Genomic DNA, 25,343 nt, shown 5'->3' on the forward strand with positions numbered 1-25,343 from the left:
TGAGAAGCACTTTCATCCAATTAGGTGCTACTGGAAACAAATTCTTATTTTTATTATTAAAGAGGCACTGACCAATGGAGATTCAAGCTCTGTAAATAATCTAACATCAAAAGTGTTAGTGATTGTAATACTGAAAGCTGAAGTGCTTGATAATTTCCTAGCTCAGTGAGGGTTCCTCTTCTCTCTGTGATAAATCAAATAACAAGTTTGTCTACAGTCTTGAGGCAACTACTAACCAACTGCATGGAGTTCATCCCTCTCTCATCCCATAAAACAATATGATCTTCAAATTAATCAGATGCCTTCATGATGCAGACAGTTTTAACTGCATAATTATGGAAATTACTGCCTCACTTGGCAACTTTTCAGGCACTAATGCTTGGCTATACGGTACAAACAGATTTTTTTTGTGAACTGATGCACCTTATTAGTAATTCTTGGTCTCTGTGATCTTGCTTCGCTAATCCAAATTCTAAGTGTTCCAAAATGAGACTCCTAATACAGGAAAACATTTTTGTAGGTAGAACAGATCTCCAAGTGCAGTTTGTGTGGAGAATGGCTGAAAGAACAAAACAGATTCTATGCCTGTAATATGTACCTAATGTTTTATGCATCTCAGTTACATCTATGCAGACATACAGATGGAAAAAAATGTTGTTTTATAGAACAACACTGTAATAAAAATGGTAAAACAATTCCCATTCTAGTTTATGACCTCAAACTAACTGGAATGGAAGGCACAAATACTTTAACCCAAACACATTCTTTTCTTTTCTTTATGAGGAAAATCTGTGCTTTATAGTGTTTCCACTATTAGAGGTTCTCATTCCATAGTCTAATTCCACATATTTCCTCCCATTCCTTTGTGACTCCTTCAATCCCAGCACCTTTAACAGTGCAGCCTGATTAGGTAGAATATACACTGTTTTGTAGTCTTTTGTCATCACAGCTGCACTATTATTAGGTCATTCAACACTTTTTGGAGGTTTAAGATATTGCATAGCATATTACATAGATACTGCATATATATTGGTTTACCTTGAGCCAATATTTATGTTTAATATATGAAAACATTTAGACTTGTTTACTGGGAAATAAGACAAATATTTTATGTCAACCAGCAATCCCTTAAAAAAATTAAAAATTGTATATTTGTTACCATACGTTCACATATAAAGTAATCATGTACCTAGCGGTCAAAATTAAAATCTAGTCACCTTAGTATGACAGTTATGTGTTTCAGTGTGAAATTTATCAGTGATTCATGTATTCCTAAAATAAGAGCTAGCAAGAAGTTGGAAATGCAAACACAGAACATTGTTTGATTTTCATCCTGATATTCCACCAAATAAAAGAAGTCATACTATTAATGACAGTATTGATTTGCATAGGCAGCAATTAAGTACCTGATCCCTTTGAACCTCACAATCTTGAACACTGGTGGTAGTTTATTTAACTCTGCAGTGGGTTATGCAATCTCAACCTTCATTGGGTCCCTTACAAGACTAGAAGAACTTTTTTCACCCTGCAGAGCTATCCTGACCCCATCACAAAATCACTAGGCTGTTGTATCTTCAGAAACTTAATTGGCACTCTAAAATGGGGCTTCTTAAAAGTACAAGGCTACAGACTGTTTGAACATACAGCAAGCAAAATCTACGCATGTGTGCTTGCATTTTACCTGTAAATTGTCTTGCATGTCAATAAGAAAAGTACTTATTTCTTCTGGAAGTTCGTATGCTCTAATGTATAACTAGCAACTGAAATGCTTGATTACGCTTCTAAGTGTGATGAAATATTATTCAGCTAATTTATTTCCTTTCTTAATACTAACATAACTAAATGGTATTGAAACACTCTGAATACAAATGGTTATGTTTTTAAAGAGTACCCACAGGATCTGTGTCATATTTTTTTTAAACTCTCCCTTGCTTTGGCTCCTTTTCTTACCAGTACTGCCTAACTCAGGTATTCTTAAAGCATATATCACCCTGTGGTCTGAACATTCTTCTTCCTTTGAAGAACTATTTCTTCCCCACAATTGCTGGGGGAAAAAAAAAATCAGTGCACAATATTACCTGGGTTGAATTATGTTTTCTACCAGAAGAAGAAAACATCATTGTCCCATCACAGTTCATTTAATCTGAGAGGAAGCACAAATGAGCCTTCTAATTTCTGAAGGAGATGAGAATCCAAATAAAACACATCTGTAGATAGATAAGTACTCCAAGGAAAATATTGAAAACAATACCTAAATTCTTTCTCTACCATCTTCTTTATGGGCAGAGAGAAAAAAAAATTTTTCCCCTCATCCCCTAAGATGTTATCTAACTCTATTTCTAACAAAAGAGTTCTAGAAAGAGTTATGCTTTATCTGGCTATACCTTTACAGGAAAGGTCTTAAAACTTAGTATGAAATGAAAGAAAAAAGTACATCCCAAGATATGATAACGTAAGTGATGTGCAATGTATTTTTCGTACTCATTGCCCAATGAATAACCTTCATAAAAATCCAGTATATACAATGGTACACAGATCAATATGCTTGGTAGGTAAACCTGTATTAACAAAGTATACAACGTTTTGGCCTTGTAAAATTATTAGCTACATTAGGTTATTTTTCTTTGTAAGTGAAGGAAATTTCTTTTTGCATACATTGTCTTCACACACAAAAAGTAAATGGGACTTTCTGTCGTGAGTATAGTACATTATCAGTGGCTATAATTACAACTCTTTTTTCTAGTTTACCCTGTTGAATTGTTTTGGTTTTTTTAATGCCACAACATAAATTAAAATTATGCAAATCCCATTGTTTTCCAAGGTGAAGCACTGGTTTTCTAAATTTCAAAACTTCAATAGACTGACATAACTTCTATATGTATAGAATAGTTTCATTTCTGAAAGGCTGAAACAAATCTCTTATATACTGTGGCAGTTTTGACTGGGATAGAGCTAATTTTCTTCATAGCAGAAAAACATATGGGCTATGTTTTGGATTTGTGCTGGAAACAGTGTTGATAACTGTATTTCACTACTGCTCAGCAGTACTTGCACAGAGTCAAGGAATTTTCTGCTTCTCACCCCATCCCACCTGCAAGGGGGCTGGGGGTGCACAGGGATTTAGGAGGGGACACAGCCTGGACAGCTGACCCCAACTGACCAAAGGGGTATCCATTACCAGAGGGTGTCATGCTCATCATATAAAGCTGAGGAAAGAAGAAGGAAAGGTGAACCACCAAAGTGATGGTTTGTCTTCTCATCTTCTCAAGTCACTGTTATATGTGATGGAGCCCTGCTTTCCTGGGGACGGCTGAACACCTGCCTGCAGATGGGAAGTGGCAAATAAATTCCTTGTTTGCTTTGCTTGTGTGTACAGTTTTGCTTTACCTGTCAAACTGTCTTTATCTCAAGCCATGATTTTTTTCACCTTTCTGATTCCCTCCCCCATCCTACTCAGGAGCAGGTGAGGCCATGTGGGGCTGAGTTCCCAGCAGGGTTAAACCATGACACACATACAGTTTAGGAAACCATTCAATAAATGGTTTTCTAAACCAGGGATTAGTTTCATGACAGAAAATGAGTATGAGCTTTAATAAAGCTTGCTTATATTTGCACTTTGAAGATCTACAAATGACCTTGTCCCTAGCTGTGTATTATTGAAGTCTTCATAATCAAAGCTTTCATCGCTCTAAATAATCTGCACAGCCAATTTTTACTGTTTCAAAGTTAACTTTTGAAACCTGTAAGAAGTATGTGTATAGCTATCCAAATCCAACCAAAATATTACAGTATCTCCACTGCTATTGAAAGCTCTCAGTGAAAAATGGGAGCATCACTTTGCCACTGTTTTTTGTGGCACAAAAGAAAGTTTGTCTTTAGCTTCTGCGCAGGAAAAATGTGGGATGGAGAAATAAGAGGCTCTGGGAAGAAGAATTCAAAGGGATGGCTATGTATCAGATAAAGTGGCAGAGATTCATGAAACTTCGAACGATGACCTCTGGATTAAGAGTGATTACTGGAAGAGAAATAGAGAGATTCATGATTTGGAGTCACACAGGATTACTGAGAACAGAAGGGAAGGCTACGAGCACAGAGTATTCCCTCTTTTGTGTTTGTTTTGAAGCCAGAAGAGTGTATCACAGCTATTATATCCATAAAAAAAATAAAAGTGAGAAGACATAGGATATAATGGAGGAGAAAATTATGGAAGCTACACTACAGGAAGGACAAGAATATCAGAAAGCAGGTTAGGGAAAAGTACATCTTGACTTAACACAGAAAAAATAAGCAATCATAAGACCAAGGAGGAAAAAGAAATGTAACACAAGACATTAAAAAAGAAAGTTAATCAATAACATTTCCACAATCATACTAACATCCTTGTTCCACCTAAACTGAGCATAATTACTTCATCTCCTTTATATGCAGAAAGGCTTGGAAGAAATTGTGTGATATAGGTTTCCTCTTTTTGCTTTCTGAAATCTTAGCCAGTAGACTCCGATCAGCAAAAATGCTCCAGCATAACAGAATTATGCCAGAACAACAAATGTTAGGAATTTCCCCCCTAATTATTTTTTTCTGCTTATTTCCTAACACTGGTATACTTTTAGCCTGTAAACACATACTCTTAAAGGAACATGATCAAATGAAGCTTCAGATTTACTTTTTACACTCTTAAACTTTCTGATTACCTTATTTTCAAACAATCTTCCTTAGTTCCAGTAGGAGTTCTCCTCTATGGTAAAGAGAAAGTGAAAATTAAAGTTCTGTCCTCCATAAAATAGAAGTGAAGAGCACCCTTATACTACCTTTTCTTTGGAAAGAGAGAAGCAAAGAAGGAAAGAAGAAAAAAAAAAAGGAGAAAGAAAAAAGACAGAAGCAAGAAAGAAGACAACAAAAGAAAGAAAACAGTAAAGAAAAAATTGGTAAGACTGTGAGGAAATTATATGGATATCAAGTTTTGTTATTTTGATCTCCAGTCTATTCATATGCCAACTCATTTATTAATAAAGCATGACATTTCTGAATCACTTACAACATATTCCCTGTTAATGAAATTATGCAGATACATGCAAGAAATAATATTAGAAATTAGAATTGCTGCAAACATTTTTCTCATCAGGGCACTCAGACAACACAAAGAAAACATCATGCAACAATTCCTTCAATTTTCTAAGAACTCAAAGAGAACAACAGGAGCTATCGAATTTTCTTGTTTATACCTACAGTATGATACAGTATGAGACACTTATTCCAAGTTTATTCATTCACATAAGAGGTCAAATACTGTCTCTGTTGAAATCAATGAGAGTTTTGCTATTGATTTCAATGAAACCACAATTCTGATCACTGTACTTTCTCTCACGGCTTAGACAGATTCTTAACAAAAAATCAGGCAAACTACACCACAGGGATCCAACTGATTACAGTTATTTTCCATATGGTAGAGGGAAGAAATATTTTCATTTGATCAGAAGACTGTGCTGTTACCTAGTGCAACAACTTGTATTGAGTCAATCCACAGTTTTTATATACAAGTGTTCTTCTTTACTTCTGATGTTACATTAGACAATGAGAACGTATTTTTTTTTCATTGATTTGATTACTAATTTTATGGAAACTATTCATAGCCTATTTTCACTGTTTAGAAATAAAAAGGGTAAAGCACACATGAAATCTTAAGTTACAAAACATCAGTGAAACCATTTTATTGAAATTATATGTAACTACATGTGGTGGGTTCACTTTGGCTGAATGCCAGGTGCCTACCCAGCCACTCTATCCCTCCCCTTCCCAGCCAGACAGGGGAGAGAGTAAGGTGGGAAAAGAAAACAACACAAATTGTGGGTTGCGATAAGGCAGTTTATATTTATGCAAAAAAGGAAAGCAAAAGCAGCATGCACATGCACAAAGCAGAAGCCAGCAGTTAATCTCTAATTCCCATAAGCAGCGATGGATGGCCACTTCTCCGAGAAGCAGGGCTCCAGCACAGGTAACAATCAGCCATCAGAGACAATGAATGCCTCCAGTCCTGCTCCTTGCCTCAGCTTTTATGTCTGGGTTGACGTCATATGGTATGGAATATCCCTTTGGTCAGTTTGGGTCAGCTGGCCTACTTGTGGCCCCTCCCAGGATCTCACCCTCGACTGAGAAAGGAATGTTACAGTGCTGATGCTGTGCTCAGCAGTAGCCAAAACATGAGTGTGTTATCAACACTCCTCTAGCTACCAATGCAGAGCACGGCACTCTGAGGGCTACTGTGGGGAAATAAATTCTGGCTCAGCCAGTCCCACTACACTACAAAATGACTTATGTGTATGCATCACACTTCTATCCACGTATTTTTTCCTGATTTGTTCCCATACAGCTGACAGGGTATAAGGGTAGGCAATTACCCCACTGTACTGACTTTGTTAATGTATCACTGTGTTGAACACCCCACTCTAATGTAAAATACCACCCATAGGGTGCAGAGGTGCCACTCTTATATGCAGCATTGCCCACAAATTCAAGCCACAGGCTTTCTCCAGCCATTACTTGCCTATCTCTGCCCAGAGAAGGGCAATGAAACTGGTGAAGGGCCTGGAGCACATGTCCTGTGAGGAGTGGCTGAGGCAGCTTCAGTTGTTTAGCCTGGAGGAGGCTCAGGGGTGACCTTATCACTCTCTAGAACTACCTGAAAGGAAGTTGTAGCCACGTGGGGGGTCAGTCTCCTCCCAGGCAACTAGTGACAGGACAAGAGGACACAGCCTTAAGCTGTCCCAGGGGAGGTTTAGGTCAGACATTGTGAGGAGTTTCTTCACAGAAAGGGGTGATCAGACATTGGAATGGGCTGCCCAGTGAGGTGGTGGAGTCACCGTCAGTGGAGGTGCTTAAGGAAAGACTGGACATGGCACTCAGTGCCTTGGTCTGAATGATTCTGTGATTTTTGTGATTTTGTGGTTACCATTCAGCAAGCTCTTCCCCAGCTGAAAAGCAACCAACAATCCCGCAAAAGCTTTTAAAGAACCGAAAGATTTTTAGGCCTTCTGGGTAAAACAAACAAACAAACAAAGTAAAACAAACAAAAAAGTTAAAAGAAAAGAAAGGCTAAAAGGCAAGAAAAGGCAAGAAAAAAAAAAAAAAGCCAGCTATTTGAAAGCCCACTGGCTGCCTTGGGCATTTCAGCAGCGGCGCACGTGCCTTCCTCCCAGAGGGAAAACGCAGCGAGCGCAACGCAAACACCCCCACGGGATTACGGGGAACCCGCGCCTCAGCCCGGCGCAAGCCTCGCCCGGCCCCGCGCATGCGCCCCGGCTGGCGCACGCGCGGCTGCCGCCCGGCGCCGTTGAAGTGGCGGGACCCGCCCGGCCCGGCGCGGCCCGCCCGGGTTACCCCGCGGGCACCGCGATTGGCCTCGGGCAGCGCCCCTGCCTCCCGCGGGTGAGTAACGGCGGCGGCCCTCCACAGGAGCCCGCGCCCGGCCCCGGCCACTGGGGAAGGGGCTCCACGGGGCTGAAAGAGGCCGGGAGAGGAAGGGACGACGCCCGCCCCCGCCCGCAGCCGCTGTCGGAGGGGCCGGGGCTCCCCCGGACGGTGCCCTCCCTCTGTCCTCCTCCCTCTGCGGGAGCCCCGCGTCTCCTCCCGCCCGAGGCTGATGCCCCTGTTGTGGCAGAGAAGTGCGAACGCTCGAAATGCGGTGGCTGGCTGAGGGGAGGGGAGCAGGCTCTGCCGTCTGTGTTCGCTGCCCTCTGTCACTTTCAGCTCGTGTCACAAAACCTTTCTGTGCAGCTGCCCGTGCTGTGAACTGCCCCGGGGGCGGGTTCGCAGGTAGCTCCCTATGATGGAGCTGTCTGAAGGTCACTTTCTTTTCATGGCCTGTAGCTGCTCAAAGTTAGGTGTGTGTTTCCATGTCCTTTCGAAGTAGAAGAACGTTGGCATGTCGAGGTCAAATACTTATATATAATATAACGCTGCCTTGCCACCTTTGTTTAGAAGGAAGAATCCAACAAGACTGTGTTTTGTTACTGCTGCTGCCTTTCTTAAATTCAAGTCACATTTCTGTTTTTTGAGTGATCCATGTTAGGATTGTCATATTTCAAATACCTCTTTTTGAATTGAGTGGACCAAAAAGAAATCTATTATTGGAATTGGTTAAAAAGATATCTTTTTAGTGTGTAAGCACAGCTATAAAGACCATATTTAATGTCTTCTTCCATCGTTAATGATTTTCAAGGTATTTAAAAAAAAAAAAAACTTAGAAAAAGATTTTTCATATGCAGAGACTTTTTGAGAAATTCCCTGAGTTTTTTTTCTAATGCTAGAAACATTTACAAGAAACATATGGCCAGCTTTTGTTGCTTTTATTATATGTGTTCCTGAGAGGAGAATGTGCTATGTAAATATAGTGGTTTAGATACTGTTATCAGTCCTCAGGGAAGTTTGCAAAATCTCACCTAGTCAATCACTTGGGAACCAAAGTAATGTTTCTAGGTGCACATCTGCACTGTAGCTCTAGAATAGCTCAAGGGCCTTTAAGGCCTGGGAGCTGCAGCTCTGTCTAGAGGTCATCTGTCACTTCAGAGTTTTCAGGTTCTTAGAGAAAAAGAAAGCTTAGCAGAACATAAGCTTAGAAGTTTTGATTCCATGCGTGATCTACCAGCCTCAGTGACTTCTGGATGACCTTACACTTGATCAATAAAATCAGATTTTCAGACCTCTGTTCTGTATTGGATATCCATTTGTTGTGTTTAAGGGACATCAGATTAAATAAATTACAGTATTCGCTCATGCTTACTAAAATAGATGAATCTGTTATATCTGAACATACTTTGCATTGTATATTTCTCTTTTGGAATCAGCAAACCTGGAAAACAAAAACATTGGGCAAGGCATGGAAACTTGAGTTTGGTCAGAATCATCTGACCAAAATTACCTAGGGCAATTAAACCCTCAACTTTTTTTTTTTCGGTTGGTTGGTTGGTTTTTGTTTTATTTGCTTTCTTTGACTGAAGAGACATCCTTATTTTGGGGAACGAGTTGGGGAAAAAAAGCTCTCATCATCTGTACGCTTTTTTTCTTCATCTGGTGGAAAGGATAAACAGAAGGTTTGCCTGCAGGGTAACTTAGGGGTATAAAAAACTACCGTGAGGGAGAAGAAAAAATCTACTGTCAAGTAAGAGCTTAAATGAGAGATGTTATCCTTGAGACAGACTTTCTGTTAAGTTTGGGGAAGAATTAAGAAAATACTTCCATTTTTTTCATAGATACTTTTTTTTTTTTTATTTCTTCATGGAGGTATTAGTTGTTTTAAGAACACCGTCTGGAGATTTTGCCTACCGTGATGAGTTTCATACTATTTATTACCAATGAAAAACAAATTAATTTGGAACAGGGATGGTCATAGTGGGATAGATACATTTATCTTGTGCTTTTAATTCTGTATGGGAGCTTAAACACTAAAAAGTAAAATAACTGTGTCAGGTTTTTTTTTGAGAAGGGGACTGGATGTTATGGAATTATAGGTTCTGCCCTTTCATGATAAAGCTTCATATTTTTCTGATGTGTAACGAAGGGAACTGTAGTATCTGTACTCATTAAAGGAGAAACCAAAAGATTTGTAAACTAGTATTCTTCCTTCTAACCTGTAACAGATGGCTTTTTTTCTTTTAAAATTAATTGAATAGGCAAGAGAAAGAGCTCAAACTACTTACATTTTTGGCTGGTACACCTAGGTGGGTCAACAAACTTGGAGTAGGAATCCAAAAGCTTTTGAGTCAGATAACTGCATGTAGGATGGTAATCTGCATAACGCTGAAGTTCTTCAGGCTGACTTCTTCCTAGAGAGAAAGGCAATTGCTGTTAGATCCAAATGCACCCAAAAGTTCAAGGCAAGGTATTTTATAAGTATAAAGGAATGACATGTACCTCAGTAAATTACAGTCATACGCCAAAATTTGAATGTCCATGACAAATGCAAAATCACAGCTATGCTTTCTTTAATGACTGTTGAATCAGAAGTGTATTCTAAGTTTTTTTCCAGTTCTAAGGATAGGTGTAACTTCAGGTAGCTGTTTCATAGGCCATGGTTGCTCAGTTTGTTTCCCTGGTATTACCATTCTGCTGTGGCACCAGCATTGATGAGGGTAATCTATCTGCCTCTGTCTCTGAAAAGTAGATCTGAACAAGAATAAAAGACACATGAAGCATTGCTTACCTGTAGCTCTTCAATGCAGCTTTTACAGTATATGTGTCTATGCCAGGGCTAAATTATATCATCATTGGGACTGATGTCTTCCCAAAACAGAAGCCTTTACCATAGATACCAATTGCTTGTTCTAGAAGTTTTGCACTTTGATGCTGAACTTCTGTATAAGCATACTGGGTCTTCATAATATGCTGTGGTAGACCAGAGTCTGTCTTGATGCTCATCAAATATTTATAAGCGTGCTGCTCGTTTGTCAGTATACTTTAATGAGAAATATTCCATTGCAAAAATACTTGTTGAAATAAGAACATGGAGCACCAAGATCAATTCCTGACTTCAGAAAAAGCACTTTATAATAGTGAAATCTTAATCGAAATAGGAGGAATTGAGTAGCAGATACATCAAGCAAAGAATAAAAAAGAACTGTTTCTTTGATATGGAATAGGAAAACCCAAATGAAAAACCTTATGAACATTCTAATTGTAGACAGTGCAGTCATGAATTCTTTTTTACAGAAGAGAAGAGATAAAATAATAAATGCAGAAGTAGTTTATCACTGGCAACCCTGTATGTTGCTTGATGAAAATCAGTAGTACCTGGGTTAAATTAAACTGAGTATATTAATACATTAGCCTGGTGAATAATATTGTTTTCTTAAAAAAATCGTGATCCTTTAGAAAATTTCAGTTTCTCTAATCTGAAAATTGACTTAAACTACTAGGGAGGGGTAGCATAATATACTTGAAAGAAGACTGAAAAGGTCATGAAAAGTAGTAGGAGTAGTTTGAATGTATTTAATTTCTTATTAGAAGAAAGATGTTCTGCACTTCAAATAATTTCTTTGACAAAATTCTAAGATCTTGGGATGGATTGTTAGCTATAGAAAAAGAACCCTGTAATTTGATGTAAAATGACACAAAATTTTAATTCAAAGTCTTAAGTACTATAAGCATATATGGTGTAAAGTCATTTTTCCTACCAGTAGCCAAAGGTATGGCTTCACAATCCAGTTGGGCAAAATGAACAATATAATTTTTGTACTCTTGCATTCCTCCCTCTGTTCTTCTTTATTGACTTTAGTGCTGTGATACTTATTCAGCTGAGTCATCTCTCTAACAAGGTCAGAGTGCACAAGGGTTTTCTTGTTTATTTTTGAAACGTTAACAGAGATTTGCTGTTAAAGTGAATGAGTGACCTTAGTGTGAAAACAAAATGAATCGCAGAACCAACTAGGAGTAGACGGTAGGATGATGGGATTAATATTGGAAATGGAAGCAGAACTTCCCTTCTTGGCGGTGTATTACTGCTAATCCAATTTAGGCTATACTGTTGAAAAGCGTATTCTAAAATTCCTCATCTAAAATTACCACAGCAGTAGCAAACAGCGTGTTGTGACAACTGAGCTATATGTTAATGGACTATAAAATCAGTAAAGAGCATTAACAGGAAATTAACGTAAGATACTTTATGAATATCTTAAAATTACCTGTGTACATCTCAGTAAATTAAAATAAGATTCTCAAATTTGGAAGTCATTGGCAGAAATACAAAATCACAGCTATGTTATGTGTATTGACTCTTGAATCAGAAATTTATTCTTAGATTTTCCAGTTTAGTGTTGTCAGTTTTATACATAATCTTGTTCCACATAATTCGGTGGTAACCTAAATTTTGTTAATCCTTTTCTGTGGTTCTCTTGTGATAATGTTGAAAGGGACTTAAAGTTATAAATAAAGCAATTGGGCATTCCATTATACTGATTTTCTTCCCCCTACTTTCAGGGCTCAAATCTTACTCTGTGCGGTTGGTCTTGTTTTGACTTTAGCCCTGGAATTCTACATGAAAGGCCAGGCAACTGTGACATTGTATTAACTGGCTGTCAGCAGCTAATTTGCAGACTTTCTGCTTGAGGTCCATCCTTAATGTTATGTTGGTGTTTGCTTACATAATTCAGAAAACAGATTAGAATCTTAGATCTATAAAGTTGCAAAGCATTATTGTTTTGAGTTTAATTTGCTGAAGTATTTAGTGAATATATTGGGTAAGTAAACCCAAGGTGGTTGATCTGAAGCCACTAAATAGGTTAGTAAATGAAACCTGCATTCTGAACATAAACTGTAGTTCCATCATATCCCATTTTGTACTTTACTCTTGTTCTGTGTTATTCTCCTTTTGTGGCTTCTGCTTTTTAATTCTGTTTTCTGCGCTATTTCTGCCAGAATAACACTTGTCAAAGCATGATAGTTCTGAAATAATGTAACCAGAATTTCCATTTCATGGTATTTACCTGGGTTAGGACAACAATGAAGTTCAAAAGTAAGATATTTTATGAAATATTTGAGTCCTTGGAGGTAGAACCTCAGAATCTCATGTTCTCAAATAAAAAAAATGGAGTTTTGTTTGTGTCCCCCTGCAAAAAGGTCTATCAGTTACACAGTCAGTGTGTGCATCACAGTTGTCTCCTTGTTATTTCTATTATGTAGAGACTTTGTGAAGCATTTCATACTGTTGAATTAGGTAGTAAGAAATCTGACTTTAAAATATTTGTCTTTTGATCAGTTGCAGCCAAAATCCTTCCGTTGGGATTCTGAACTATGACATCATGGCAAGATTTCGCAGAAGAACATGCATCATTTTGTTGCTTTTTATTTTGTTTATTTGCTCCATAATGATGGCTTTGAAGACGCTGAGACCTGACAGAGCTGGCTTTGGGGATCCATTTGGACTTGGTTTGTTGCCTGAGCTTCAACAACGAACAGTTCTCTTAGACAGTAAGCAGAATTCACTGAATAGGGTTCAAGGAGATACTGTAACACGTGTCAGTAATTTGCACAGTATTGCTGTCAATACTATGAAAGCATCTATGCTTCCTGTAAATAAGCTGGAAGAGGAACTGTCTTCTCCTAATTATAACTTTCACATATTTTACTATACTTGGTATGGGAATCCACAGTTTGATGGTAAATATATTCACTGGAACCATCCACTGTTGCCGCATTGGGATCCTAAAATTGCAAACAATTATCCAAAGGGAAGGCATAATCCTCCTGAGGACATTGGGGCCAACTTTTATCCTGAACTCGGATCTTACAGTTCCAAAGACCCTACTGTCATAGAAGCCCACATGAAACAAATGCGTTCAGCTTCAACTGGTAATGAGTGTTAACATTTCATCATGTTGTTCATTTATCCAGCCTTATGTATGCCAGTGAACACAACTGACCCATTCTTCCATTTTTTTTCTGTGTAATTCAGGAAATGGTCTGAAACTAGTAAATGTCTTTGTATCTCTGAGTTTTAACCCCCAGCCGAAACCTACATCTTCAGAACTTTGTCTGATGAGTGTAACAGCACAGAAATATAAGAAAAGTATTTGTAGTCCTGTTAGGTACATTTTTTTTGTGACTTATTGTTAAGTACTGATGACATATATGGAAAATACAGAAACCATTTCTGGAATATATAGCCTATGTATTAAATTTTTAAACTTCAGGTTTTAGACCAGGTTTCAGAAAATCATGTTAACATGGTTATGGAGCAGTCTGTTCAATTACTGAGTGGGTTTTTTTCTCTGAATTCTGTGTATGCAATAACAAATAGATATTAATTCATTCATTGTCCAAAAGAATCTTCTTTAAATAGAAACTGATGTTCTGTTTCTCTCAATGAGATGAACTATATACATAAGAATATTCAATATATTTTTAGTGTCATTCTTTTTGGTTGAACTTTCTGGTCCTTTTTATGTTAATCCTCTTTAAATTAGCAGTCGTATATGCTAATATTAAACTCTGAATGCTTCTGTAAATGTAGTTGGAGCAACATGACCAGAACTCATAGCATTATTCAGACTGCTAATCACTTTGTATTGAATCACTTTCATTCACCTAATCATTAAGGTTTGAAACATTTTTAATATTGTTCTTAACATCAAGTCCATTCTCTTTTAGACTCCTGAAGTGGTACATAACTTTATTTTTTAACCACAGGAAAGAAAATGTTAAGTAATCTTTCTCAGGGAAAGATCAATGCAAATGCGAGTTTAGGTTCCTTGATCAACAATTCCGTTACCTGAACTTTTATGTGTTTCCTAAAGGTATAGAAGAGTCTTGTTGGAGGCATTCAAGATACCAAAGTTTGTTACTGCTGTTCTGCTTGTTCTTTCAGTCTTACTCATCTGAACTTGGTCCTTTTTCTTTTGCATAAAATAAAAGATAATGTGATAAAATGCAGTAAAATATTGCATTTTTCTTGTCCTTGAGCAGACTGTCTCTTGTGATAGTGTTACTTGTGATTCACTTTTTGATGAAGTGTGGAGGGAATGGAGACAGTTGAACTACCTCCTGTGTATGGTGAGCTCAGACTTCTGGTTTGGATGTTAGAACATGATTGTGTATTGACTCTAATTTATGCTTTCTTTTTCCTAATTCTGGAATTGTTTGTTTGGAAATTTTTAGTCAGAAATGTTATAATGTTAGCAAAGTAGGCAGAATTTAGAGTAAGTACTTCCTATCTCGGTGACCTTATTTGTGTACTTAAATCTTTACCTAGTGAAAAAGAATCATATTGCCTTATTCTTCCATATGTTTTAAATAACATCTTTGGGAAAATATTTCTACATCAGTTATTTTATGTATTTCTTTCAGACTTACCTTCTTCTTGACATTATTTCCAGCTGCACATCTAAAAGATCTAATTTGTTTATCTGACAGCATTTTATTTTAGAAGGAAAGGGTTTAGCCTTTCTGAAGAGGTATGTGTTCTTCGCTTTCATGGAGAGCTTCAGAAAAATTTACAGTACCAGGTCATTCTATTTGTTGTCTTTTTTCCACAGGACTAGTAACATACTTAAGTTATTGAGAGTTATTCAAGCATTTTTGAAGATAATAAATTTAAAAACTAATTTCACATGCTTGGAAGTGTGGATTACACCAGAGTAACTGCTTTTAGCAAGAAAGAAGGTTGTGGGATTGCAGTCACTGCTTCATATATTGAGTGGTTTTTTTGTAGTAGAGCCAGAGGTACAATGAAGAAATATGTTGGAGAATAAATTCTTATAAAATAAGAATCTTTCATCATATGCAGAGCCCTCTCTTCTTGACTGTTCTATAACCCTATGTTATGCATATACCCTATGTATCTTCATATTCTCTGGCTCTATTTTGGCATAGCTATAATGCCTTATTGGGGAGCACTCTTTTCCTCCTGGTACAAACTGAAGGTTAGAATGCTGTGCTGCAAAGTGGGAGGGAATGGCTTTGAGTGTTGGGCTTAGGACGCTGAGCACAGATCTGTTCCCTTGACAGCTGATCTAACCACTGTTTGTTTTGTAGTCCTGTAGACAAAGAGAGGAGTTAAAATACACTCTGAGAATACTGAGATTTTTTTTTAACTAGTTAAAAAGCAATTTGAGATTCTGATTTATATTATGTAGGTTTCGCATCAAACAGTAATTTTAACTCATGTAACATTACATGTTACAGTGTACATGTAATAGGTTAAACAACATGAATTAAAACCGAAGTTTTGTATTTTCAGGTGTAATAGTGCTTTCATGGTACCCACCAGGTATGGCTGATGAAAATGGAGAACCAACTGATGATTTGGTGCCTGTTATTTTGGACTATGCACACAAATATAATCTAAAGGTAAAGTATTTTTAGATGATAAAATAGGACTGATTAAGAAAGTAAACCTTGCTAAGGGTTTACTACTTTTACTCAAGGTGTAGGGCAGGGAAGCCTGTCATATAATGGTGGCTTCTGTTTCTGTCTCCTATTATGCTGCACTTCTTTTGGGTCACAGAAGCCTTAGAATTGCACTGAATTTTGGTAGGACCTGAGAAATATTGCCTTATAAATAGAATAAATATTGTAATCTGCTTTAGCATGCAAAATCTAAGGTATAGTGGTGTGGGTATTTATATTCTATTTCTTTTCAGGAAACAGTTTTTAAAATAAGATGATATATTGTTTTCTAATGAGGCTTAGGAGTTTAAAGAAGTATTCCATTTTACAAAATACTATGGAATACAGTGATTTATAAACTAAGGAACTTTGAGAAAGAAGATGGACTGTCTTCATGTTTTTCATTTCATAACTTGCTGGTGCCTCATCATAGAGATCACAAGCAAGCATCTATGAGTAATAAAGGCAGATTTAGAAGATCTAGTTTGAATGAATGTCTTTATCCCAGAAGTTACCAGGAACTTTTGCCTTGGACTGTAAGGTCGGAGAGATGCTACTCTGACTTTATGTTTATTCCAGGGCATGACAGGATAGAAAGGCTCAGTTACTGCCTTCTTGAAATGGGTGAAATATCATGTCAATTAAAGATTATATGAATTGATCAGTAGAATCTAAGATTGTTGTTTGATTTTTTTTTTATTATTATTTTCAGAATAAAACTTGTGTTTTCCTTTTGTGATAATAAAAAATGTGTGTTGCATTTTAATCTTGCCAGGTAATACATTTGAGTTTTTAAGTAGCTGTATGTGTTTCATCTCTGGAGGGTGTTGCTGTACTCTGTACTGAAAACACAGCCTGTTCATAAGCTCTGGTTTTAGTTGATCATGCAAGTTGCAGATTCTCAGAGAAATTTCCTGTCACTGGGAGCAACTGTAGATTCCTTGGCAAGCAGGAGGAAAGTAGGAAGATTGATACAGAAGTAATTTTGAAACTGTCAAAAATACTGTGTGAATTGCATTATGGGACATAGGTTGCACTATGTAATAGCAAACTATTAAAATGAAAGCAAAAAAGTATTTTCAGATTGTCACCTTGCTCTCATCTAAAGAATTTGTTAACATCCAAGTATCAAAGGAACCAAGGAAAAATGAAATAAGCTACCAAGAAAAATGTATGCAACAGTATGATAATGATTAGAATATGAATGAAGCTGCTGTTACTGCTTGAAATAATTATGGGAATACAGATATTCAGTGTAGATACTATTAGGAAATGCTACCTTCACTGTAATGTTTAAAAACATTCTTGCATTAGTAAGTTATTACTGTAAATGTTAGGAGTGTCAGTAGACCAAAACCAATATCTAAAATACATTTCTATTATGTCTGCTAAATAAAAGTCTGTGAAAAGATATGCCCCTTTGATTTGCCTAGTTTTGATAGCTGGAAATAAAAGATGAAATTATAGTGCTCTTCAACCTGTACTGTCTGTCCTAGTGATTTAGTCTGATACTATTTTTCTATTGTTTCTACTTAATAGAGATAGATATTGGCTCTGCAATGGAAATTTTTTACTGTTGGAAAGTTGTCAAAGACTTTATTTAATGCATTTTGTTGTAAAATTGCTTCTGAAAAACTAGTTGCTTTGATTAAGGTAATGTACTCGTCCGTAAATGTATATTTGAATACAAATGCATTTTTACATTGGAATTACTTCACATATATAGGTTAATTAATTCCACTACCTCCAAGCTTGACATTCAGAGCAGTAGCAGTACATTATATTAGATGTAGTTGCAAGAGCTTATTGCTCTAGATAAATGTATAAAAGTTTAAATCAAAGTTTTCAATCCCGTATCTTAAAATCTATTTTGACACTGAAAACTATCCATGAAACATTATCTATAGCAAATTTAATACATTGGTTAGAAATTAAATATTAAAATGTTTCATTAGTTATTCAGTTCTTTGACATTCAGATAATTAATATTTCATTTCCATTTTTAGTTTCTATAGTTTTTCAGATTTTCTGAAGCATGATTACCACTTACTGTAGCCTGGGGAATACAAAAGCAGTGTTTTGTTTTAATGTAAAAACCCTAAATATTTACTTTAACACCAGTCTTCTTAGGATCTGGAGCTTCTAATCTTAGCAGTGCAAGATGAAGCAGTGCAAGTGAAAATGTTTGGTCTGTAAGGAAGAAGTATACTTTTTGCGACTGGTACTTGCTTCATTTAATACACGGTGCCCATGTGTTCAATAGTGTTTTACATTTGTGTTGCTTTTACGTTTTCACCTTTCAGGTCACTTTTCATATTGAACCTTACAAAGATAGAGATGATCGCAGTATGTACCACAATGTCAAGTACATCATTGACAAGTGAGTTGTTTTGGGATGGTTTCCTTTGGGGTTTGTTACATGCTGGTTTAGGGGGCTTATGCATATGATGTAGAAGTTATAAAGATCTATATATATATAGATAGATCTTTATATATAAGAATATATAAAGATCTACTGAGACTGAAGAGAACTGTAAGGAACTTTGTTCATATTTCAGTGGTACAAAACTTAGTCTGTTTTTTAAATATTAAAATGTGAACTTTACATAGATACTCAAATGTAAATTGCTTTCAACGGTCATTAATACCATAAGTCATGATACTTCAGATTAAAGCAGTTAAAATATTAGCCACATGATATATAAATTAAATATACATTTTTATAGTGGCAGACTAGCACCTAGAACTTTAATGTGTTGACCTCTAGTGATTTTAATTCATCTTGTCAAATTCTGTGTAGCCGCTAGTTGTCTTGTTTATCAGTGCTGCTTAGACCATCTTATTTCATACTGAATTATAGAATTACCCTTCAGAGGAAAGTAATGACTGTAGCACAATTTGACAATAAGTTACTGTTGTTGTTTAACCCCAACCAGCGGCAGGGTACCACACAGCTGCTTGCTTCCTTCCCCCCCCTGCCCAATAGTACTGTGGGGTGAATGAGAAGGAAAAGATAAACTTCATGGGTTGAGATAAGAACAATTTAACGAGTGAAACAAAATAATATTATAATAATTATGCTAATAGTATTATTAGTGGCACTAACAATAAAGAGACGGAAAGAGAGTAACAGTACCCAAGATGAATTGCTCGCCACCTGCAGACCACCAGGCCAGCTCTGAGCAACGCTCAGCCCCCTTTCAGGTAACTCCCCCAGTTTATATACTGGGCATGACATTGTGCAGTATGGAATATACCTTTGGCCGCTTCAGGTCAGTTGTCCTGGCCATGCTCCCTCCCAGCTTTTTGTGCAGCTCCTCACTGGCAGAGCATGAGACACTGAGAAGTCCTTGTCTTAGGGTAAGCACTACTTAGGAACAGCCAAAGCATCAGTGTGGTGTTATCAGTGTTATTTTCATGCTAAATCAAAAAAACACGGCACTGTGGCAGCTACTAAGAAAAAAATTAAGCTGTTCCAGCCAAAGTCAGGACAGTTACTAATTTGTAGTAGTTGAAAGGTTCTTTGAAGGTTCATTATTTGATACTTCAGCAAACACTGGACTGAAAGTGGATATGGATTGCTGTGTTTTGAAGTCTATGCCCTGTCTATTTAAATTAGTTTTTAGGAAAAGTCTTCAGCTCAGATTGTTCAACAGTATTTTCCAAATGGCAAATTTTGTCTTAACGATACTTGTTTGCTTTATAGATACGGAGGCCATCCGGCCTTTTACAGGCAGAAGACCAGCACAGGCAAATTTCTTCCCATGTTTTACGTTTACGATTCTTACGTAACAATTCCTGAAATATGGGCAAATCTGCTAACTGTTTCTGGATCCCAGAGTATTCGAAATACTCCGTATGATGCATTATTCATTGCACTTCTTGTAGAAGAAAGACATAAGCATGACATTCACAGAAGTGGTTTTGATGGAATGTACACGTACTTTGCCACCAATGGCTTCTCCTATGGCTCATCTCATCATAATTGGGCGGGTTTAAAAGCCTTTTGTGATAGTAACAACTTAATGTTTATTCCAAGTGTGGGCCCAGGCTATATTGATACCAGTATCCGACCATGGAACAACCACAACACCCGTAACCGTGTCAATGGGAAGTACTATGAGACTGCCTTCAGCGCAGCCCTTCTGGTCCGACCGGAAATTATCTCTATTACTTCTTTTAATGAATGGCACGAGGGAACTCAGATTGAAAAAGCTGTCCCTAAACGGACTGGACAGGTGGTTTACCTTGATTATAAACCGCATAAGCCAAATATTTACCTAGAGCTTACTCAGAAGTGGTCTGAGAAGTACAGAAAAGAACAAGAACAGTGGCTTATGTGAACTGTCCCTGCTGCAGTTGTTGTTTCCTAATGCATTGACTGTATTGAGAAAGAAATTGAGAGTTGAAGAATATGTTATTAAATGTCTTTATTATATCTGTTGAATGTATATGCACTACTACTGAATTTTAATTTTGAAAAGTAAAAAGATTGAGAATATTGGCAATTCTGTCTTTTTGGATATTTTAGTTCAAGAATATTCAGGGAAATCTGAAGGGTTATTTGTTTCTTTTTTAAGATTCATAACTTGCATTCTGAGCTTCCAGAACATCTGCATGGGATAACTCTATATGACCAAAGTATAACAAAAAATTGGCGTAGTTCTGCTTACTTCCTTTATTCTTGTAGTTGTGTTTCTAATAAAAGTGATACTGTAATCTAAGTTTTTATGCTCATAGCTACTTGCAGGATGCATGTCTATACTGTATGGAGTAATCAACATCTACTGTTTTTAATGCTTTGCACACAGGAACTTCTTGACATGTGACTAGCTTGTGGTAAAAGCACTGAAGAGGTATGTGTGATGCAACATCACTGTGGTTTTTTGAAAATAGAAAAGTCTTTGAAAGAAAGTTCCAAAGAACTGCTGAAAGACTTCTAGTTTACTTACATTTTTTCTGTTTGGTACATGGTGTAGACTTTTGCAGATTACAGGGGTACTGACCAGGAACCTTTTTTTTTCTATATTACTTTGAATGTAAAAAAAATAGTGTTTGGGACAAAGTGGAAAATATTTTTTGTGAGTGGGGAAAAAACTCCTAAACATGCAAAAAATATACTAAACCTTCCAGTTTTATTTATTTTCTGCTAATTGACTGCAGACACAGATCTAGCATGTTTTTTAAAATGTGTAAACTTTCTAAACCGAACACCTTACTAGTCTTACAATAAATATAATTGTAGGAAATAGTTTTTTTGTTTCTGATTTAGGAGCTACCTAGTTTGGTTTCAATGCCAGCAACTACCCATTAGTTTAATGTGAAATCTGAGATTTCTGTTTTTCATATAGTTTATTTAGTTTTTTGAGGATTCAGAATAGTAGATACTAAAATCTTGCTGTCATTCAGATAAGCACCCTACCTATGCTACCTGTAACACTGTGGTGTGGCTGTAAATGACTACTTTCAGTCCTAAGAATCTCACCTTTCAAATGTCGTAATTATTAACTGGGGTTTTTTATGAGGTTTGAAAAGTTCAAGTCACATGGACATATCTCTTCAGCAGTCCTTTTTTGGGGATTTTCATAGAGTTTCATAACAAAATCCTGAACTTTGGATTAGTAGAAATTGCAGTGTTTTGTTTATTTGCAGAAAGTGTCTAATCCATAACAAAAAGGATTTTTTAAAAATTGTTTATTTTTTTTATCTATGTATAAGGTGCTGATCCTGTGTTTTAGTTCATATGCTGAAACTGTTGTGACCACTAGTAACCACTAGAATTCCATTGATTTCAGCAGGACCCATGAAAATCACATTCTTTACTTGGTTCTCACTGTAATCTGTCCATGAAGTTGTAAGGTGAATGTGAGGACTTCTGGTTAAAAAAGAAACCAAACCAAACCAGTATGTTTTTTCCAGAAAACTTTGTCATTCCAAATAAACATAAGTCAGTTACTACTAATAATTTTTAGAGTCTTTCTGGTATGAGAAAGGTTTGCTTATGTATCTCTCGCTTATTTACAGATTATTTCTTTTGTCATTTCTCTGCAGTTCAAGAGATGAAGTGTCATATAATGCCCTCAGCTGCTTGAAAAAAGTGCAGAAATTGGGTGACAGATATATAACCTGGCATGTTGAAGTGTGCCTCTAAAGTTACTGGAGTCTTATTAATCTCCATATTTTTTTGCATTTTCCTACTGCATGTCTGCGAGGTCTGAAATACTCCTGAAAGAAATGTTTACTAATGCTTGTTTTATTTTACTTATACTCAGGTGGATAAACTGACATAGACATAGGTATGACCACAGTCACAAAATAGTGTGAGGCATAAGAAGCACTTGTTCTAACCACTTCCAGCTTAACTACTCCCTTTATTAAGGAAAATGATATTACTAATTTTACTATAAATCCCTTAAATAGCTAACAACCTTTACAGCCCAAAGAGTCCATTTATTTATTTTAAATGTGAGGGAACAATTAAATTTTTTCCAAATGTTATTAAAAAATCTTCTGAAATCAAACCTTTTGCACGAACAAGTCTTTTTGTTTTCCCTTTGCTTAAACTTTTGTCATCCACTGGTCTTTTCTCACTGTAGTTGTCTGAGCACTGTACTGGTCTTGGCAACTTAGCACTCACCTTTCGGCTCTTACTTTCTCCCAGGGGCAATTTATTTTCTCTGTGACAATTAAAGTCACTCCTTTGTTGCTGTGTACAGAAACCTTTGAAATTTGTTGTAGAGTATTGTACAACTGAGGTGATCTATCTTGTTTAAAATACAAAGCATGGTAACAGTGTAATAGATCTTCATTACTCTGAAAGACTTTTGTAATTGCCATTAAAGGTACCATTTAGCCCTTGCCATGAAGTGGTTCAGGCCATGGCACAGTGATATCTAATGAGACTTTTAAAAGAATTTACAGAATTTCTGTAGAAAAAAAATAAAAATGAAGTGCCTAGAAATTCATCACCCCTGAACACTTACTGTATTTTTATGTGCTTGAAGTGTTTTAAAACATAAATATGCAACCACATATAATATTTCAGAGTTGAGAATTGAAATTTTTTTGATGCTAAGGAAAGATGATGGAATAGGAGCTACTAGAACTACCCCACCTGCTTGTCCAATATTTCTTCTGTACATAGAGCAAATTACAGTGCTACTTCATGTTATATAGAATGGAGAGTTTTACTTACAGTCTGTTGCTGTAGTCATGATAATTTTTAAAACTTGAGTAAAAATATGTCTGTGGGAGACAATTGCAAAAGAATAAGATTGTTATAAGGGCACAGTTACTGGGGTGAGGGAGGAGAAACATGAATATATTTAAGAAAGTGGTTGCTCCAAGCTTCAAGGTTATAGTAGGGGAAAAAAAAATTGTGCTACCAAAACTGAGAGGGAGAGAAGAACATTTGTAGTGATTTTGAGATCTGAAATAGAATTTAGGGAATATCCAAATCCTATTTCACTTTGGCTTCAAACCCCTTTTATTTCTTGACTAATAGAAAAAATATTGTAATGATTGTTTTTAATATTTTTACACTGATTAAGTGCATTTGAACCATCTTGTTATGGTATTTTATAGTAGAGTCATATACTAAATTTATATAGATTAGGCAAGAAACACTGGGAAGTTTTATAAGAGATCATGCCATGCAAATACAGATACCTGAAGTAATCAATTACATACTACTGACTCAGTATTCTGAGAGGGGAAATGGTTTCTGAGAGAAGTAGCAAGTCTTTGTGGTAAAAGAGAACATAGTTTTAAAAGTAAATCTATAGCTTCATTTCTGCTTCTGTCGGTTGTGATCAAGTAAATTATTTGAGTTCTGCAAGCTGTCTCAGAACTGAAGCTTAATACATCAACTCTGGAATAAGAATATGCATTAAATTTTGTATAGTAGTGCATGTTTCTCAGATCTGTAATCTTGTACTGAATTTTGTGGGAAAATGTGCATATGCTGTTACTATTTTAGTGGCAAGCTGTAGATTATTGTGAATATACTTTCTGTACTGATGTTCATCGTGTTTGTCTAATGCATTTCTTTTGAGGTGCAAATGATTTGTCTCTTAAGAGGTTGTTGAAGCAGAAGGTTCTTTAATGGAAGCATTTTTATTATAAAACTTGATATGTATACGCTCTGCATATTTGGAATTAACACATTTCACACATGAGTTGTCTTGAAAACATTTTACAGGAGTGTTTTCAGCACTGTTGCTAGTAAAACGAACTTACTGTAATTTAGAGCACTTTTTTCGTGAATCTTGTGAACCTAAAAAGAGGAAATAAAGTATTTCCAGACAAATTGTCAGTTAATATAAGCTGACAATCTCTCTCCCAGTCTTAAAGTATTTTACGAGTCCTGGTTCTGATCTTTCATAGAATCATAGAATCAGCTGGGTTGGAAGAGACCTCCAAGATCATCAAGTCCAACCCTTGATCCACTACCACTGCGGTTACTAGGCCATGGCACATCCAGTCTCTTTTTAAAAATCTCCAGGGATGGAGAATCCACTACTTCCCTGGGCAGCCCATTCCAATGTCTGATCACCCTCTCTGTAAAGAAATTCTTTCTAATATCTAACCTAAACCTCCCCTCGTGCAACTTGAGACCATGCCCTCTTGTCTTGCTGATGGTTGCCTGGGAAAAGAGACCAACCCCCACCTGGCTACAACCTCCTTTCAGGGAGTTGTAGAGAGCGATGAGGTCTCCCCTGAGCCTCCTCCAGGCTGAACAGCCCCAACTCCCTCAGCCTCCGCTCATAGGACTTGTGCTTCACCAGCCTAATTGCCCTCCTCTGAACCTGCTCCATCACCTCAATGTCCTTCCTGAACTGAGGGGCCCAGAACTGGACACAGTACTCAAGGGGTGGCCTCACCAGCACTGAGTACAGGGGAAGAATAACTTCCCTGGACCTGTTGGCCACACTGTTCCTGATACAGGCCAGGATGCCATTGGCCTTCTTGGCCACCTGGGCACACTGTTGGCTCATGTTCAGCTTCCTGTCAGTCCAAACTCCCAGGTCCCTCTCTGTCTGGCTGCTCTTCAACCACTCTGTGCCCAGCCTGTAGCACTTCATGGGGTTGTTGTGACCAAAGTGCAGGACCTGGCACTTGGCCTTGTTGAACCTCATCCTGTTGGAATCAACCCAACTCTCCAGTCTGTCCAGGTCCCTCTGCAGAGCCCTCCTGCCTTCCCACAGATCAACACTCCCCCCCAGCTTAGTGTCATCTGCAAATTTGTTGATGATGGACTCAATCCCCTCATCTAAATCATCAGTAAAGATATTAAACAGATCTGGGCCCAACACTGATCCCTGGGAGACACCACTAGTGACTGGCTCCCAACTGGATGCAGCACCATTCACCACCATTCTCTGGGCCCGACCCTCCAACCAGTTCCTAACCCAGCACAGGGTGCCCCTGTCCAAGCCGTGGGCTGCCAGATTTTTCAGGAGTATTTTGTG

General features: G+C 37.1%; 1 protein-coding gene across 3 annotated transcripts; it reads left to right on the forward strand.

Moving 5' to 3' along the window:
* The first annotated feature begins 7,322 nt into the window (after positions 1 to 7,322).
* On the forward strand, positions 7,323 to 20,912 carry MANEA (mannosidase endo-alpha). 3 transcript variants are annotated; one of them, XM_027633895.1, is made up of 5 exons: positions 7,323 to 7,422; positions 12,746 to 13,338; positions 15,725 to 15,834; positions 18,177 to 18,253; positions 19,580 to 20,912. In XM_027633895.1, the coding sequence occupies exons 2-5, from the start codon at positions 12,789 to 12,791 to the stop codon at positions 20,214 to 20,216; spliced, it is 1,374 nt and encodes a 457-aa protein (XP_027489696.1). In that variant the 5' UTR covers positions 7,323 to 7,422; positions 12,746 to 12,788; the 3' UTR covers positions 20,217 to 20,912. The 3 variants fall into 3 exon arrangements, with proteins under 3 accessions (XP_027489696.1, XP_027489698.1, XP_027489697.1); XM_027633897.1 differs by having other exon boundaries at positions 12,746 to 12,957; XM_027633896.1 differs by lacking the exon at positions 7,323 to 7,422 and adding an exon at positions 12,003 to 12,097.
* Positions 20,913 to 25,343: the final 4,431 nt, after the last annotated feature.

Source organism: Corapipo altera, unplaced genomic scaffold, assembly GCF_003945725.1.
Source record: "Corapipo altera isolate COAL_440 unplaced genomic scaffold, ASM394572v1 2b, whole genome shotgun sequence".
NCBI classification, from domain to species: Eukaryota; Metazoa; Chordata; class Aves; order Passeriformes; family Pipridae; genus Corapipo; species Corapipo altera.

Coding starts and splice junctions, on each gene's coding strand:
- MANEA (XM_027633895.1), top strand. CDS start 12,789: ATGGCAAGATTTCGCAGAAGAACATGCATCATTTTGTTGCTTTTTATT. Junction 15,835..18,176: donor CACACAAATATAATCTAAAG/GTAAAGTATTTT, acceptor TTCACCTTTCAG/GTCACTTTTCATATTGAACC. Junction 18,254..19,579: donor GTCAAGTACATCATTGACAA/GTGAGTTGTTTT, acceptor TTTGCTTTATAG/ATACGGAGGCCATCCGGCCT.